Source organism: Solanum tuberosum, unplaced genomic scaffold (genome assembly GCF_000226075.1).
Source record: "Solanum tuberosum cultivar DM 1-3 516 R44 unplaced genomic scaffold, SolTub_3.0 scf00122, whole genome shotgun sequence".
Taxonomy (NCBI): Eukaryota; Viridiplantae; Streptophyta; class Magnoliopsida; order Solanales; family Solanaceae; genus Solanum; species Solanum tuberosum.
The window spans coordinates 413,483-426,195 of record NW_006239050.1 but is presented as its reverse complement, the minus strand read 5'-3'; the positions used below and the strand labels follow the sequence as shown (position 1 = coordinate 426,195).

Here is a 12,713-nt window from a genome sequence, read left to right as displayed (position 1 = left end):
GCTAAAAGTGTGGTTTTAAACCCAAAAAAATTCAAGGTCCGCCGCTAAAACTAAATACTACTACTTTCTTGAAATTTTGTTTGTTGGCTTATATATACACGTTTATACTTTTATTTTTCGAACCCCTTGAACGAAAAATCCCTGGGTCCCGCCACTGCCCCTAGACGTAACACGGCGTACTTAACCCCGAAGGGGTCGCATACAAGCCCTTAGCATATCATAAACATAAAAGTCATAGAATGATGCGGAATTAAAATTTTTCTTTACAATCGAAGTCTTTCATAAAAGAGAATGGGAGTCTAGACATTGTCTCATTTAGCCATCTAAATACAATCGAATAACGAATAGAGACACAGGGACACAGCCCTTACAATAGTTCTCAAATGACATACTAAAGGAAACTACCAAGTAAAGATACTCGTCCTCGAATCTTGCGGACTCACCAAATAGCAAGGAGAATGACCTATTCCAAGCTTGAACCAATAGAAGACCACCTTCAAGAACCAAACCCTACACTTATAGAAAATGTAGAAATATGGGTTAGTACAAGAATGCACCAAGTATGGTAGCCATGCATAAAAATCATTGAAACATGCAAAAAGGGACATTTTAGTTGAAACCATGCTATATGCCAATTTGGAGATCTTCTTTGAAAGAGTTGGAGAACATCACTCATAAGGCAACTCATATATAGTTCATCATAGCACAAAGGATAACAACATAATCATAAGCATAGTCTCCAATCATAGACATAGTGCAAATATCAATCATCATAAGACATAATGCACATACATAGTCAAATACCAAGATCATCTCATCATAGTAGAATCATCACATAAGTAACCCTAAGTTATACTTGTGCCATGCATAGATAAGATCCCATAACCCTATCTACACTAAGTACCACTTTAGGTCACCATGCTCATACTTGTCATACATTAATCTCATCCATAGTTAATACTCATAGACAAGGAAACATTCACATTCATTAGCTCATGTCAAGGAAAGTTAATCATAACAACAATCCAAATGGAGCATGCATTAATTCATAAATCATCATAATGTAATGGAACCACACCATGGCTACTCTCAAAGTCTACTTGTGCCATGTATGAGTGAAGTCCCATACCCTCACTCATACTAAGTAGATCTTCTTGAGGAGTCATTAATCATAGTTCATGTTTCATGTTCATAGTTCATTTACATAAGAGAAACACACCATGGCTACTCTCCAAATCTACTTGTGCCATGTATGAATGACATCCCATAATACCACTCATACTAAGTAGAACCTTTTGAGGAACCATAGCACATAACTCACTTTCTTGTTCATGGAGGGAAAATAGCCTTAACCGACATAGACCATGTGAGCTACATGGAATCCGGTGTCGTGTAACCCCACACCGAAAAAGGGTGTCCTACTTGCCTAAGGTAGAACTAAATGCATTAGCTTTTAGGTGGATCCACTAGCTAAAAACCTATGTGGGCACATAGTTATGGGGATAGGGAGATTGCTTCTAGAAACCCGACCTATTGTATTGACGGAGGAGCTTCCATCTCATGTGAATAATTTAGAGAACCCGGCCTCTTGTATTGACGGGAGGGCCTCTACCTCACTTTCCATATCCACTCGGTGCTAAGCATTATTTCCCAAAATTACTTGTTTAGTCTTAAATTGGATTTACATTGTTTGAAGGAGTATTTTACCCTTCGTTCAACCCAACTCATAAAATAGCTCATAGATTCAAGTAGGTGAGAATGGACTTTCAACCTTAGAATCTTCATTAATATGTGAGGAAAACTTTCACATTATGATCATGTATTCTCATGAGAATGAACTTTCAATCAACACAATAAGATCGTCATGGTCATGAACATATCATGCATAGAAATGTGTAAAGGTGCATATGAGAACTAGACTTTCAATTAACACCATAGATACATCATATTCATGTTCATGCATGGGGTGTGTGTGTGGTTGTACTTTCAATGACACAACAACAACATTATCATCTTAAACACTTCACTCTCAAAGTGTTCAGAAGGTATGTACATAAATCACAACCATGCATAATTCTCATATCTTGCACACAAGTATCCTAGACCATATCAAATCAACACATCTAGCATTCATCATCTTAGACATGGACATAATTTTAATTCAAGTAGTTCATTCATTGCATGCATAAGGTCATATACTCATATTGTAGGTCATGTGGGTAAAGTCCTTTCACCATAGTACCATATACAATTCAACATGCATAATAGCTTTCATCTTAAAAGCCTCATCATTCATAGTAGCTATTACCCTTAAGGTCCTAGAAGTCGTCTTCATATTACAAGCTTTACTCTCAAGCATTACCTCACATGGTCATCATGTAAACCTAATTCTCAAGGTACACTAACCACATGCTTCATTCTTACTCATAAGCAATTCATGTCTAGGTGATCTAATCTAAGGCAATTCATCAACCTTAGAAGGTCACATCTAAACTCTCAATTTGCCTCTTTCATGACATATCCCTAGGCCACATCAATTTCACCTTTGAATCTTAGGTTAATCAAGTATGCATGTAGAATCATACTAAAATCATGCAATCACATCATAATCTACTCACACCCAATCAATTGGACCAACTTGCAACAACATTCTTTAATGTAAAGAAGGACCATAGCTAGGATTGGGGAACTCATGGATTCTTGAGGAATTCAAGTTGAAATTCATATAAAATCAGTAATACATTCATAAACAACCATAATTCAACCTTTAAAAGCAATTTTGAAAGGAATCCATGGGGTTGAGTTGAAACCATAGCTTTTGGGATTTCTAGATTTGAGATAAAAGCTTTTGAAGGGACTCCTTGGGTGATAGCTACCCAAGGATGAAAACTACCATACCTTATTGAAGATTCTTCATGAACTTTGGTAGGAAAGTTGAGTTCTTGAGCCCTAGCCTTCAATTCCTTCTTCTTCTTCTTCTTCTTCAATGGGGGTTTCTAGAGAGAATATTTGGAGAGGAGATGGGTCTTCTTTTAAAAGTGACTTAAATTGGAGGAATTTCAAGTCTAAAAAGGTTATATACTTATTGGGAAAAGAGTAGAACAATGTGGGATCAATTTTTGGAGGGATTACTAAAAGACCCTAACTTAAATTTTAAAAGCAGCCTGCTGCACTTTTTAGCTCGCCCTTTGGCCCTCCTTGGCTCGCCAAGGGCACTAGGCGATACGCCTAATGGACCCTTGGCTCGCCTAATTTTACAGAATGCTCCATCATGGAGCATTTCCCATGGGCGAGGAGGAGGACCTTTGGGCGATGCGCCAAGTGGATTGGCGAGCCCCGACCTAGCTCGCCCAAAATTCCAGTAGCTAGGTCAAGGGGAGGCTGCCCGCTAGGTGACGGAGGTCCATTTGGCTGATCGCCAATGGCCTTGGGCAATGGTGCTGCCCCATCGCCAAATGGTCCTTAGGAAAAATCGTTTTCCTTCACTTTTCTTAGGTAGTTTAGGCCTTTGCCCTCTTCATAAACCCTTACCCCATTCATTTTAGTTCTAGTTAAGTCTACACATTTCCGGAGTGTTACATTTATTACCCCTATGGCTTTCCATTGGCCATAGAGCTGTATATAATTTTTGTTTAATACTGGCGATAACATAGTTGCATTCTTGCATTCGGGTTTCAATTAATGAAATTGGTGGTTACTTCTGATAAATAAACCATTTATTTAACCAATTAAACTAAAATTTTCATTGCTAGTAAGTGGTGCCCGACCTTTGTGGGTGTCATTGAAATCTTTAACCTCTATATTTGTTAGATAACTCCTTTTTTTTTGTTGATAAAACTGATAAGAGTTTATGGATATGTGGGCATAAACAAAAGCCCCTGCTCAAGAGGTATACCAAAAAGTAGAAAACTTACAAGAAGAAATGGTTTTCAAAAAAATCACCCAATCTTCTATGGGATCTCATGGGTGCACCAAAAAAAGGAAAAGAAGGGATAAGAGGCTACTCTTAGCAGTAAATAATTCATTTCCATCTTTTCAAAAGCTTTGATGTTTCTCTCTCCATAGTACCCACATAAGTGCTAATGGAGCAATATTCCAAGCCTTGTGCCTTCATCTCCGTCTGCCGCAATTCCAGCTAAACATCATCTCTTTTACAGTACTTGGCATCCAAACCAAGTAAGGATATCCCACCATAACCTCAAAACTAATTGGCAATGAAAAAGATGATCAACATCTTCATTCAAATCCTTATACATAAAACATCAGCTAACGTAAGTGGTCTGTCATTACAATAGATAATCTTATAGATGGTTCTATCATTTTTTCAGATACATGGGCACAATTACTGGGATTGGAGACTTAGATCCAGTTCGCTGGGCAAATTCTCACTGGCGGTCTGTCAAGGTAAATGGTCTATTTTTATTTTACCTTTAGCATTTCTCTATTTGCTATTCTTGTTCTTTTGTAACTATATCAGTTAACATAGTTTTCCTATTCATGTCTCAATTTTTGAAGGCTTTTACACACTTTTCCTTTTGCGTCGCTTGGGGTTCGGGGGTGGTGTGGTGTTCAAGTCGAACCCACACATTGTGCGGGTTGGATCCTGCTCATGCCATTGAGTGGAATGCTGGTTGGCTTGATGGTCTTACTTTTATCTTCATCGTTTTGATAGAAAATCTTTTCTATTTTTTTCCCCACCCTTTTAGTTTCCCCAACTTTCATGTTATCAAGTTGAATATTTTGGACAAATTCCCAGTCTTCACCAATATATAGCACAAGTTTTGTCTACTGTATTTCTCCTGCTCGTGCTTGGATTTGTGAGGACTGAGATCTTCATTTTCTTGTGCTCAGAACCAAATTCTTTTTTATTGCATTGCTTACAATATTTCTGTAAGACTACTTTGAATTGCTTTCCCCTCTCTTTCTCTCTCTCATGTGTTTGCTTGCAAACAGATACCACCTCTGAATTATCAAACTAATGCCCTTTATATTATTTCTTAAATTGTTACCCGTGGTTGACGTCTAGTTTTCTACTGCCAAATCACTTCTCACAGCCTTATGATATATGCCTTTGCTTATATCCAGGTTAAATATCTTTAATTAATTTTCTGCTGCTCGTGCTTGTCTCTCGTTAACTAAAGGATCAAATGCTTACCATTTATCAGCTATTCACATAACTTGAAATTTTAATAGTTTGGTGTCTAAATTACAGTACTCTAGTCCTCAATAAAAATAGTTTGGTGTCGAAATATCATCTGATGGTCGACTTCCATACTGCAACATCAAACTTTCTGTATCGTGTCAAGTTCTTCCTCCCACCATGTCTATCTGGCATATATGTGAATGTTAATTTGCACTGCAAGGTTTGTGCATTACTGCATTGAATATACTTGACTCACACTTACTGTCTATGTTGCTAAGACCCTTCAAAACCCTTGATGCACCTGTGGAGATCCCACACAATTGAGTGTGGTTGGAATCCGCACTGGATTTAGATGTTTGACCAATATAGATTGATTGGGTATTTTGGCTTAATTTTTGGGTTTATGTCACACACACACACACACATATATGTGTGTGTGAGAGAGTTTTCTATTATACGTGCTTATGAATAAAATATTAGGTGTTTATAAAAAAAAATGTTCTTATTAGTTTCAATTAATTACTTTAATTAATCAAAATATATACTCATATATGCCAGTAATATGCATTTATTGTCCATGTCCCAGCACTCACACCCAAATCAGGTATCCACAGCTTAACTTCACATAGCTGCAGAAATCAGATATTACAAGTGCTTTGTTCCTTCTAATTTTAGTCTTTCAAATAGTTGTATGAAAATTATATCTACAGCAAGGAAATTACAGATCTCCAATCATATACTGTTTTGTATGGTGAAAAATGTTTGCTTTTGTTGCTAACACTTCATATTTACACAACAAATTTCTTGAAATTATAGGTTGGTTGGGATGAGTCAACTGCAGGAGAGAGGCAACCAAGGGTCTCATTATGGGAGATTGAGCCTTTGACTACTTTTCCGATGTATCCATCTCTTTTTCCTCTTAGGCTAAAGCGGCCCTTCTATCCAGGAACGTCATCTTATCAGGGTATGGCACACTGAATGGTCATGTAATAAGAGAATTGAAGCTGTAAAACATATATTTTCTCTATTTTGGTAAAATTGTGAAGTTTGTAGTACAACTTGTCAGGAAAGAAAGGAAAAGAAAAAGTAATGGCCTATGTAGTTTTAGGGGGTCCGTTTGTTTGTGGAGGGATTAATTGTCTATCCCAGTATTAAATTTGGGACTACACCTGTGTTTGTGTTTGGTTGAGGGGATCACCTAAAACCTGGATAGATTTAATGTCACAATCATGGGATTATTTATCCCAGATAGGATGATATTTATAGTTATAATCCCAGGATAACCTGGTTTTGAACCAAACAACCCCGTCTCTTTTAACCCCCAATAGTTCTTCATCCTCTCTTCCCCACCCAGATAGCCATGATAGAAGGAATAAACACGAGTTTAAGCAGTATCATTGTTCAGATAGCAACCAATTCTCATTCCTGAAGGTATACTAGTCATTTTTCTCCTTTGCTTTTGCAGATAGTAACAATGAAGCTATTAATCGAATGGCATGGTTAAGAGGGAATACTGGTGAGCTAGGACCTCATTCAATGAATCTTCAGTCTTTTGGCATGCTTCCTTGGATGCAACAGAGAGTGGATTCAACAATTCTCCCAAATGATATTAATCAGCACTATCAAGCTATGCTGGCTACTGGCTTACAAAGTTTTGGGAGTGGAGATTTGATGAAACAGCAATTAATGCAGTTTCAGCAGCCTGTCCAATATCTCCAACATGCAAGTACTGATAATTCCATTCTGCATCATCAGCAGCAGCAGCAAATAATGCAGCAAGCAGTTCATCAGCATATGCTGCCTGCTCAAACCCAAATGTTGTCAGAGAACTTTCAAAGGCAATCACAGCATCAATCCAATAATCAGTCAGAGGAACAGGCTCACCAACACACTTACCAAGAAGCATTCCAAATCCCGCACGACCAGCTCCAGCAGAGGCAACCATCAAATGTTTCCTCTCCATTTTTGAAAGCAGATTTTGCAGATTTGAACTCAAAGTTTTCAGCATCTGTTGCCCCTTCAGGCGTGCAAAATATGCTAGGTTCGTTGTGTTCTGAAGGAAGTAGTAATTCATTGAATATCAACAGAACTGGTCAGTCTGTGATCATAGAGCAACCGCCTCAACAGTCCTGGATGTCAAAATTTACACAGTCACAACTAAATACGTGCTCCAACTCATCACCACTCCCAACATATGGGAAAGATACTTCCAATCCTAGGGAAAATTGTAACTTGGATTCCCAGAATCAAGCGCTTTTTGGTGCTAATGTTGATTCTTCAGGGCATCTCCTTCCGACCACAGTGTCTAATGTTACTACTACATGTGCTGATATGTCCTTAATGCCACTTGGGGCTTCTGGATATCAGAATTCTCTATATGGTTATGTGCAAGACTCTTCTGAGTTGTTGCACAATGCAGGACAAATTGATCCACCAAATGCAACCCATACATTTGTCAAGGTGCTAGTTCTGCTGTTTAAGGTCGAATATTTCATTGGCATTTAGTTCATCTGACAATCATGTGAGTATAGTTTTTTGTCTATGCAGGTTTACAAATCGGGGTGTGTTGGGAGGTCACTGGATATCACCCAGTTCCACAGCTATCATGAGCTGCGACGGGAATTGGGGCAGATGTTCGGTATTGAGGGGTTCCTTGAAGACCCTCAAAGATCAGGCTGGCAGCTTGTATTTGTTGACAGGGAGAATGATATCCTTCTCCTTGGAGACGACCCATGGGAGTAAGTGTCCAGTTGTGGGAAGACTTACTATGTAACTTTTTCTTAAATTTCCACTATGACAGAAGGAAGACCACATGTTTTTAAACTTGTTCCTTGTGTCACAACTTTTTTATTTATAGGGTTGCTTTTTCTTGTTTAGCATTACCTTCACATGATTTATATCTATTCAGCCCTGTGGTAGTGTTCAATCTTTTCAGAAGTGGCTTTTCTTTAGTCCTATTATAACATTATAATCTTCTCTTTATTTCCCTGGCATGGTATTTTCAGGGCGTTTGTCAATAACGTCTGGTATATAAAAATCCTTTCACCCGAAGATGTGCAGAAGCTGGGAAAGGAAGAGGTTGAATCCCTGAACCGTGGAGCGGTTGAAAGGATGAGCAGCACTAGTGCTGATGATCGAGATCTTATTTCTGGAATGCCATCTCTTGGATCGCTGGAGTACTGATTGTTGTAATGCTTTAAAAGAAGAGGACTAATTCTGATTCTTGATCTTCTCAAGGGTCAGAAATTCAAATTTCTTGCCTCGTAACCTGGCTTCTTTAGCTTTCGTCTAATTGGTCCATCTCCCAATTGTATGTTGTATTTTGCATTTGGATCTAGCTGTAATAGGACTTGAGGCATCTTCCATTTGTATGGTGTAGTTTTCATTGTAATCCTGTTGTACAAGTTAGTATTAACGGCTCAAGATGAGTCGTGATTTATACTAAGAATCTCGGAAGTGTTAAAACTTGTTATTGCACTTCTACCTTTCAGACAAAGAAGCAGTTGAGGATCTACATCTGGTCTTTCCTGTAGGTAAATGTTTCTGATGTTTTTTTTTTGGCTTTAATCTTCATATTAGTTCAAGAATTTTTTGATTGATGCCAAGTCACCAAAAATTTATTTATTGGTAAGCCAGGGTAACTTGCAACAATAGATGAAGGTTACTTGACAATGTGAAAGGTATTTATTCAAGTAAACACTAGTAATGAATTTGTTAAAGAAACATGAGGATTAGTGCACTTCATTTCAAATTATAAGGAACTACTTAAAGTTTCTTTTCTCTAACCATATCCATTAGCGGAGCTATTACACTCTACATTTTGTCTCTCTTTTTCCTTCACTTCCCCAAACAATATCATGCCCTAAAACTGGAGGAGGGTGCGATATAGATTGAATTGAGAAATCGACTATATAACAACTGAAACTGTAACACTTAGGTCGACTAGACCAATCATCTAGACCAACAAGGTCGCAACACAATAGAATCTGAAAATATAAGGTCAACATGCCATAATAAAACTATTTGAGCTACGGGAAGTCGACAAGATCATAAAATCAAATAGAACTAAAAGGTACATACATACACATCCACAAAAGCCTCTAAAAAAGTGACAAACTGGACATGGTCACGACTTACCCATACTGTACATTAAAACGCAATACTATCAAAACCAAAACATGAATCCTAAAAAAAAAGGACTGAATCTGAAATCCTAGTGCAACTGGGCATCAGCGCCTTTACCTGCACCTACAACACAAATGCAGCGTCCCCAGGCAAGAGGGCATTAGTACTAATGACATGTACTAGTACGTGAGACTGGAAGTTATAAACATAAGTATATTGAAGACACTAAAATCAGAGCTAGGGATAGAAACAACCTTAGACTCCAGAAGCTGTAGGGTGTACATAGGTCGGTTTGGTTTGGTTTTTCATTTAAACAAACCTTAACCAACTATGTCGGTTTATTAAATCTAAAAATCAAATCAAACCACATAAAGTCAGTTTTTTCGGTTTCGGCTTTTGTCGGTTCTTTCGTTTTTTCGATTTTTTACAATTATACAATATTTGAAAAAGAGATCAAATATATTTTCACTTACCTGTGTGATAAGCTAAACTTAAAAAATATTAAATGAATAGAAATTTTCGAAAAGACGCTAAAATTCACTTGAGTACAAAATATTTTTTTGAAATATCAACGTTCATTATGTTAAATTAATAAGATTAAAGGCTACAGACAAACTGAGTACAAAACAAAATATTTACAAAGTAAATTGTTAATTTTGAATTTGAAAACTATAACAATATAATTGTAACTTCGGATCTTAATACAAAATAAAATATATAAACATTCAAAACTATAAACTAATTAAAAAATATTAACAAAGTAGATTATAAATAATATTTTTATCTATAAATAAAATAAAATTATATATATTATGTCGGTTTGGTTTGGGTTCAGTTTGACTTTTTTTCTTTTAATACCAAACCAAACCAAGAGTGGTCGAATTTTTTTTTCAATCGCCAAACCAACCAAACCACAAATCATTTTTTTTCCGATTTGATTTGATTCGTCGGTTCGGTTTGACTTTACGGTTTGGCTTGTACACCCCTAGAATCAAGTAAGCACATATACATTCCCTAATGATGAACTGTACGATAATTCAGTCATAATGATTGATCCTGCCCAACCGAGATGACCATTTCAGAGGTGTAATAACTGAATAAACATATACCCACTCGATATGAATGTGGCGTTGGTGTACTGAACTAAAGCTACAACTATTATTGTATCTAACAATCAATATTATCACATCGATGGTGTAACATAAGTGATGAGTCCGAGTTTTGGACTCATTTAGGGCTTTGTTTATATAGATTTAGTGTCCTCAAATGCTTATTTTGTGCCAATAACTTATGTTAAATCCTTGATTTTCAGGTATATGGATTGAGGAACAAAGCAATGACACTAACAGGTAAAAAGGAACAAAACAGGCTAAAGAAATGAAAATGGGCGAGCCTGAGGATCGCCAAGAGCACTTAAAGTTCCAGTGTGCCAAACTCTAAAGGAAAGAACCAAGTCAGCGAGGAAATGGAGCAGTCGGCGGATCGTCGAGTGATTCCGCAAAGCCAGGATAGATCGCCCAAAGTTACAGACCTTGAGGATGCTGAATGCCAAGGCGAAAGGGCGATGGAAGAGACCAAAGGTGTAACATCTCGCAATTTGAAATAGCTAGGAAGAAGCTAAGAATTGGAAATAGTCATTTTTGGAAAGAATTGAAAATCTGGAAATTTGTTTAGATTAGGAAAGTGAGTTTTTGGTGTACTTCCAGATATGGTTGGAAAGCTCTTGGAATGATCTTTCCAACGCCGCCGAGTTTGCGCGATTCCGAGTTCGTATGGGTAAGTTATTCCCTTTGGAAGTTGGGTTGTTGGATTAAGGAAAGTCCAAATACGGATTTTTGAAGGGTAGTTTGGTCTTTTCCTTTCCCTTTACCTTAATTCGTTTTTGGTAATTACTTAGGGGTCTAAACTGAACTTAGTCAGTTTATGCTTTTGGAAAAAGAGTTAGGGTTTTGAGAGAAGAGAAAAGAAGAGGAGAAAAGAGGAGAAAGGAGAAGAACGTTCAAGATTCGTCAAGATCGTCGAGTTTGGCTTGTGGATTTTGTCAGGGGTGATCCCTACAAGGTATGTGAGATCACATAGTGTTGGGTTAATTCGTCCACGCGCCAATCATGATTTATTTCAACGAATTTAAGTTCCTGAAAGCTTATAAATTGAGTTCTTGAATGGGTTTGTTGAAGTTTCATTAGATTCTTGTTTCGTTGAATTCGTTGAGGAGTTGTTTGATCCTAATATGTGATTTTAGGTTCGATTTTAAGTAGAATCTGATATACTTTGAACATTTAATCAATTCTAAGTGTTGGGTAAAAGAATCCACGGAGTTTAGAGGGTTTAGAGCCGAAAAACGAAGAAGAGATTTCGTCGAACGAAATCCGACATCAGTGGCGCATCGTGGAGCTGGTTCCCAGTTTTGGGAATTTTCATTTCGTTTCGCGTCGCGGAGCCGTCACGGAGTCTTCTGCATCAGAAGTCATTTTTGAAACCAAAAATTAAATATGTCTCCGCGTCACGGACCCACCCTCAGATATTGATTTTTGGTCTTTTTCTCATATTTAGCTATCTAAATTCATTACTAAACATAATGAGATCTTTCCTATCACAAATCACGATCCTTGAATCCATAATTCAATTTAAGGATCAGTTAGGAGTCAAGTCAAGAGAAGTCAAGAAGTCAAGAGTTAAGTTAAGAGAAGTTCATAAAGTTTCTTTTTTAAAAGTCTTTTACAAACGTTTTAACTTTGTTTTAAGACTTAAGGTTTGAGTTGAGTAAAGAGTAAAGAGAAAAGCTTGAAGTTCATTTCTTCAAAAGTATATGGGGACTATGTATTCCCAAAGGGTTTAAAATGTTTTCACATTTAAACAAGAACGGAAAACCTTGATTTTCAAAGAGCCTTTGAGCTAGTTTTCAGAAAAGAGTAAATGCTTTCATAATTAAGCAACAGGGGAAACTTTGATTTCCAAGATAGCCTTTGAGCTAAGTTTTGAGCAATTATCTCAAATCATAGAAATAAGTATGTTTTAAACATAAAGAGCTAGTATCATATTTTGGGAGTAGTATTGAGCACTGATAATGGGGACGCACTTGAGTTCAGATAACTCACGTCTCCATAAACCATGTAGCCATCATGGGTAGAAAAGGGTCATACTTTTTAGATGAATCCTTTCCGCATAGACTAGTGGATCCACTTAGTAATTTAGGTCCTATACCCTGTCAGGGGTATAGGGGTATAGGATGCGTTGGCAGTGCAGCGTGAGGTAGATCGATGTATCATCACTATAGCTCTTATGTGATGGTTGTCGGTTAGAGAAACTCCCAGCAGTACTTTGTATTTTTATATACATCAGTTTATTTATATTTTTACATACATCTCAGAGTTATTTGTATCATTGCATACACACAGAGTTGACATAATGTTTTAAACAACTTTTCTTTATATTACACTTGTTG

General features: G+C 37.2%; 1 protein-coding gene across 3 annotated transcripts in view; it reads left to right on the top strand.

The window, feature by feature from the left end:
- The window catches only part of LOC102598513 (auxin response factor 8-like), a 16,339-nt gene extending 7,682 nt beyond the window's left edge, over positions 1 to 8,657 (top strand). For 2 of the 3 annotated variants that reach the window (XM_006350390.2, XM_006350389.2), the window contains exons 10-14: positions 4,329 to 4,404; positions 5,960 to 6,107; positions 6,609 to 7,603; positions 7,691 to 7,881; positions 8,149 to 8,657. In XM_006350390.2, the coding sequence (XP_006350452.1) occupies positions 4,329 to 4,404; positions 5,960 to 6,107; positions 6,609 to 7,603; positions 7,691 to 7,881; positions 8,149 to 8,326 (1,588 nt within the window). In that variant the 3' untranslated portion in view covers positions 8,327 to 8,657. Of the gene's footprint in view, positions 1 to 4,328; positions 4,405 to 5,959; positions 6,108 to 6,608; positions 7,604 to 7,674; positions 7,882 to 8,148 lie in introns of those variants that run through there. The other variant, XM_015310096.1, reaches the window with a different exon arrangement.
- Positions 8,658 to 12,713: the final 4,056 nt, after the last annotated feature.